This window comes from Desmodus rotundus, chromosome 1 (genome assembly GCF_022682495.2).
Source record: "Desmodus rotundus isolate HL8 chromosome 1, HLdesRot8A.1, whole genome shotgun sequence".
In the NCBI taxonomy this organism is placed as follows: Eukaryota; Metazoa; Chordata; class Mammalia; order Chiroptera; family Phyllostomidae; genus Desmodus; species Desmodus rotundus.
In genome coordinates, this window is record NC_071387.1 from 67,494,043 (window position 1) to 67,500,571 (window position 6,529).

General features: G+C 40.9%; 1 protein-coding gene across 1 annotated transcript; it reads left to right on the plus strand.

Moving 5' to 3' along the window:
- Positions 1-5,514: 5,514 nt before the first annotated feature.
- On the plus strand, positions 5,515-6,102 carry LOC112302899 (interferon omega-1-like). Its single transcript, XM_024558408.2, has one exon. It carries the CDS (start codon positions 5,515-5,517, stop codon positions 6,100-6,102), a length of 588 nt encoding a protein of 195 aa, XP_024414176.1.
- The last annotated feature ends 427 nt before the right edge of the window (positions 6,103-6,529 follow it).

Here is a 6,529-nt window from a genome sequence, read left to right on the forward strand (position 1 = left end):
GCCTCTTTCCGACCTCTATGTGATTCAGTACTGGCCTTTGTTTTTCCCCTCTGCCACAGCTTCTAGCACCCCCTTTGGTTGCATCAGGTTTTACTAACTTATATTTTACCATTTTGTCAGCATAACATTCACTTCCCTCCTTTCATTTTCTTGACATTTAGACATATATTTGCTTTCTCTTTTCTAATGCATATGTCAAGTGTTCCTTTCAAGAAATACTGAAATGAGAAACCAGAAACCTGAACTCTTAAAAATTATGGAGAAAAATGGTGCAGCCCTTGCCTTTTTTCCCTTCTGTTGTATTCCACTCATGATGAAGCAAAGCATCATGGAGGGGCAGCAGGCCAAACCTGTCCTCCTAAACTACCACCTGAAAAGAAAATTACAAAAATTTAAAATAAAAAAATCACAGGCAAACAAGGGACAAGTAAAGGAGAGAAGGGTATTTCTCTCTGACTTTGCAGCCTAGGCCTCAATGCCCTGGGTTCTCCGCATCAGCTAGAAATGGACCAAAAAAAAAAAAAAGCAAAACCAAGAAAACCTCAATAGAAAACACTGATTGAGTGAATATTTAGAGGATGAATTCTATATTATGCGCCTCTATTGGGAGAGTCATCATTAAGCATAATATGTCCAGTAATGTAAGAGTTGGACAACCAAAATGGCAAAATAAAAATTACTGGCCTACTATAAATAAAGAGGTTACAATTGGGTAATTAATTTTGCCACCTACTCTGACAAAACAAACTTTTGCTATCAGCATTGAGGGCTGCTGACAATTTTGATACCTGGGGACATGGGTCAGGAAATGAGAATGTCAGCACTCAGAACCAGGGTACTCAAACACCCCAGGGGGAAATTATCTTGCTATTAAGGACCCAAGCCCCTCCCCAGCAGGGGAATTCTAAAGACCTCAGGACGTGGTCAGTCTGCCCTCAGGGAGTGTGGTTCTAGGAGACTTCGGGTTGAGGACACTGTCACTTCCAATCAAAGGGGTTCCTAGACCTGATATCTCCCTTGTGAATGAGATGGTGCTGGGAACATAAAACTATCTTGATGTTCGAATCTCCACACCTACCTGCACTGGAAAAGAACCAGGATTCCTGCTTGGGTACTGACGCGGCCTGAGGAGATCGAATGACCAGTTATAAAAGGTTGGAAAGAATGGCAGCGTCCACAGAAGTCCTGACCTAGTGGCCCCAGTGAAGAAGCATAACAACATGGACCTGCATGAATGGGTTCCAGAAGGAAGAGAAACATCCCAGAGACTCGTTCTCTAAAATTCATCAGCCTCTGCTGTGAAGAAATCAGCCAACAAAACCCAGTCTTTTGTTCTGAAGAGCTTAATTGCCAGAGGTATTCTGGTAAATCCCTGGTAGGTGCTTGGTAATCATGAGCATGGTACAACTGTCCTGTGTAATCAGTAATCGGTTCAGAATTCCTGGGTCACAAGGAAATGAAGGAAGCTTGAGGGAATGTGTTCTTTATTCTCAAGTAAATGTGGAGGGTGAAAAATATTCTAATGAAACTTTGTCATAACTATAATACCTTGAGTTCTTTTTATGATGGTGTTGTGGACTGAAGGTTGGTGTGTACCAAAATTTCATATGTTGAGACTCTGTCCCCCAATGTGATATCTTAGGAGGTGGGGTCTTTTGGAGGAAACTACAATTAGATGAGGTTATGAAGGTGGAGCACCAGTGATGGGATTAATGTCTTTCTGAGAGTCACTACTATCTTCTTCTCTCCACTCTCCACCATTAGAGGACACAAAGAGAAGACAGCTGTCAGCAACCCAGAAGAGGGCTCTCAGCAGAACTCAGTCATTCTGGCATCCTTGTCTTTAGACTTCCAGCCTCCAGAATTGTGACAAATAAATTTGTTGTTTATAAGCCTCCTGTTCTATGGTACTTCTTTCTAGCAGCCTGAACTAAGACACATGCATCATTCATTTAGCACCTGTGATACACTAGTTGACATTCAAGTTCAAATCATACATGACAGAGGAGAAAATGTCATGTATAATTATTCTCAGTCCTTTTCTTTAAAAGAAGACCTGATATCTGTGCTCACAGGTAAAAAACATAAATGCAGAATCGAAGAGAAGTGGAATGATGGCCCCATATAAAAGGCATAGAGCATTAATAAAAGAGAGTCAGAGACAGACTCTGGTCAAGATGGAGGTATAGATAAATATGCTTTTCCTCCGTGCACAACTACAGGAAAAATTATAACTAGACTACAAAGCAAATATCAGGCAGATTCATCAGAAAATCTAGCTGTGTGGAAGTTCAACAACCAAGGATTAAAGAAGCCACACTGATCCAGATGGGTAAGAGGGGTGGAGAAGGGGAGAGGAGCAGAGAGGTGGAAAGGCATGGAGAGGCACAAAGACACAGAGTGGCGTGGAGAGGTGGTGGAATGGGTGGTCCCACATTCACGTGTGGTAGATAAAAATCAGGAGGGATAACTCAGGAGCAAGTGATCCCAGCCCCAGACCAGACCACCCAGCCCAGGGTTTCAGCCCTAGGAAGATAAGTCCCCATAATTTCTGGCTACAAAACCAGTGGGGTTTGGAGTGGTGGAAGAAACTCAGATTCTCAAGAGATTCGTCTTAAAAGAGCCTACAACAGAATTAGGAGCCATGCAGACCCATCACCTCTGGGATTCAGCACCAGGGCAATAGCTGGAAGGGCACAAGTAGCATATAGGGAGAAGGGGAGATTGTGAATTGACGGGCAACTGGGCAGATGCCATAAGACTGCCTCCTCCCAGGCAATCTCCAGAGGCCAGGCAGTGTCATTGTTCCCTCTCTGAGCCCTCCCCCACACAGAACCACAGAAGTGAAATGGGTTGCCCCACCTGGGCAATTATGTAAGGCTCTGCCCCACAAATTTATGTGTACACATTTCTACAATAGGTCACACTATTAAGAGAGGGAGTCAAAGCAGCTCTACCTAATACACAGAAACAAACACAGGGAGGCTGCAAAAATGAGAAGACAAAGAAATATGGCCCAAATGAAAGAAGAGAACAAAACTCTAGGAAAAGAACCAGATGAAATGAGATAAGCAACCTATTGGATGCAGAGTTCAAAACACTGGTTATCAGAATGCTCAGAGAAATCACGTGATACTGCAACAGCATAAAAAAGACCCAGGAAGAAATGAAGGTTGCATTTAGTGAAATAAAGAAAATTCTACAGGGAACCAACAGTGGAAAGAATGAAGCCTAAAGTCAAACCAATGATTTGGAACACAAGGAAGAAAAAAGCATTCAATCTCTACAGCAAGAAGAAAAAATAATTAAAAACAAAAACAAAAACAAAAGCAAACAAGGATAGAATATAGAGCCTCTGGGAGATCTCCAAATGTAGCAACAGCCAAATCATAGGGATATGAGAAGGAGAAGATGAAGAGCAAGAAATTGAAACCTTATTTGAAAGAATAATGAAAAAAAAGTCCCTAAGCTGGTGAAGGAAACAAACATACAAGTCCATGAAGCACAGAGAGTCCCAAACAAGATAGATGCAAAGAGGCCCACTCCAAGACACATCATAATTAAAATGCCAAAGGTTGAAGATAAAGAGAGAATCTTAAAAGCAGTAAGAGAAATGCAGAGACTTACCTACAAAGGAGTTCCCATAAGGCTATCAGCAGATTTCCAAAAAGAACTTTGCAGACTAGAAGGCACGGGCAAGAAGTATTCAAAGTGATGAAAAGGAAGAACCTCAAACATGAATTACTCTATTCAGTAAAGCTAATGTTTAGAATTGAAAGACAGATAAAGTGCTTCTCAGATAAGGTAAAGATAAAGGAGTTCATTAACACCAAGCCATTATTATAGAAAATGTTAAAGGGAACTATTTAAGAAAAAGAAGAAGGTCAACACTATGAACATTAAAATGGCAACAAATTCACAACTATCAACAACTGAATCTAAAAAACAAACTAAGCAAACAAGCAGAACAGGAACAGAATCATAGGTATGGAGATTATTTGGAGGGTTATCAACTGGGAAGGGGGATGGGGGAAAAGGTGCAGGGATTAAGAAGTACTAATTGATGGGTACAAAATAGATACAGGATGTTAAGAAAAGTGTAGCAAATGGAATAGCCGAAGAACTTAGATGCATGATCTTAGAGCTGAACTAAGGGAAGGGATTGCTGGAGGAATGTTGGGTACTGTGCAGAGGTGGGCAAAGGGGGGAAATTAGGACAACTGTAATAGCATAATCAATAAAATATATTTTAAAAAATAAAAGAGTCAAAATATATTTTCTTACTTCCTGGGTTTTCCTATCAAATTCTTTTTGTAAAGTACTTTAGTGATTGATTGATTGATTGATTATTAGAGAGAGAGGAGGGGGAGAGACATAGAAATACAGAGAAACATCAATTTGTTGTCCACTTACTTATGCATTCATTGGTTGCTTCTTGCATGTGCTTTGACCAGGGGGCAAACCTGTAACCTTGGCATATCAGGACAATGCTCTACCAAATGAATAGCATGGCCAGCGTCTCCTATCAACTTGTTCATGAAAAAGAAGAGAATACTTGATTACAGGGTCTAGATTATTTTTGTTTTCCTATCACCCTTAAATAGACCAGACAAACATTATTTTCTGAAGTTTAATCTGCTCAGGGAAAAGTATTCTTAAGGTAGTAGGCGATTTTTGTTTGGTTTCCTAGTCAACCTAAATACACACGTTATTCTAAATGTGGGTATGCAATATTTATCAAACAGGAACGAATAAGGAAAGAAGTGACTTACTGGTGAAACAAGACATTAAATGTTTGAAAACATTTTTTATTTCACACTTGGAAACATGATCTCAAGATCTGTTTCTTAGTACAATGTATTGCTGTATATGTTTAAAAGGATCATAAATGTTTTGACATATGAAGACAATATAAGACGTGATAGATGTGAAAGAAAAACCCTCTCAATTTCTTATTTGATTTTCCTGAAGAGCTTATTTACCATACATGGTCTGGTACGTACCTAACAAAATACACAAACCCACATGGTATAGGGAGCCTGGCTCCCTAGGTAAAGATGGCAAAAATGTTGTCCGGATTGAAAACCAAATTTTGTTTCTAATACAGTGAAGAGCAATATTTATGCAATAAAAATTGGTCACGAGTACGTGTATGAGTGTGACCAATGAGAATGTAACTTAACACCTACATACAGTTCTCACTTTAGGACAATGATGCTTCTCAATCGACTGTTAAGTATCCATTTGGACTGACACATCTCTAGTTGAGTGAGAAAGTTAGAATGTCAAAATTGACAGTGTAGAATGATGACATCTTCTTGGCCCACATGGAGAGCTCATGAATGAAAACAAAAAAAGGAAGTAAAAGTGTAAAGCAATGTTTAGAAAATGAAAATTATTGTGTCTCCCTATTTAATGGCCATGCTTAGAAAGAAGAAGGTCACAGGCTAATTAGGGTCCAAGGTTGTTCACCAGAAGCCCAGTTCAGCCAGGCCAGCAGCCCCTTCTGTGCTCATGGCCCTCCCACTGTCTCTACTGCTGGTCCTGGTGGTGGTCAGCTGTGGCCCCAGTGAATCTCTAGGCTGTGACCTACCCCAGAACCACATCCAGCTCAGCAAGGACAACTTGGTGCTTTTGAGGCAAATGCGGAGAATCTCCAATTCAACCTGTCTGAACGACACAAAAGACTTCAGATTCCCCCGGGCAGTGGTAAAAGGCAGCCATGTCCAGAAGGTCCAGGCCATCTCTGTCCTCCACGGGATGCTCCAGCACATCTCGGACCTCTTGCTCACAGAGAACACCTCTGCTGCCTGGAACACCACCCTCCTGAACCAAGTGCGCATGGGACTCTACCGGCAGCTGGAAGACCTGGAGGCCTGTTTGGTGAGGGACAAGGGAGAGGAAGGAACTGCCCCGCCTTCCCATGGACCTACTCTGCCTGTGAGGAGGTACTTCGAGGGCATTTGTTTCTACTTGAAAGAGAAGCAATACAGTGACTGTGCCTGGGAGGCTGTCCGAGTGGAAATCATGAGATCCTTGTCTTCAATAATAACCTTGCAAGAAAGGTTAAGTAACATGGACAGAGACCAGCGGTCACCTTGATCCCGGTGTCACTGACGAGTGTGCTGGATCGCCCCTGCACACAGGACTTAGGTGATGGGAAAAGGCTCCTCTTTCTGCTTTAGTCACAGAATTTATTGACGTTAACTGAGCACATCTTTTGTCGGAGTGTTAGGCAAGACCATGTTACAAAATTCAGCTCCTGGGATATCACTCCTTAAAAGGTGATGGACCTAATGTTATTTATTTATTGCTTGTCTGTATATTTATTACTATTTATTCTTTTATGTTATCATAGTTAAGTATTTATACAACAAATATTTGCCCTTATCTTGTATTAAAATCTACAAAACATGTTTATTTTCTTATGTTATTAAATTTGCATGTTGCTTTTATAATTACATTCTCATCAAAGAAAACTTCTTGGGTTCTTTTACTCTGAAAACTGAAATCTTTACTTCCTTCCCTA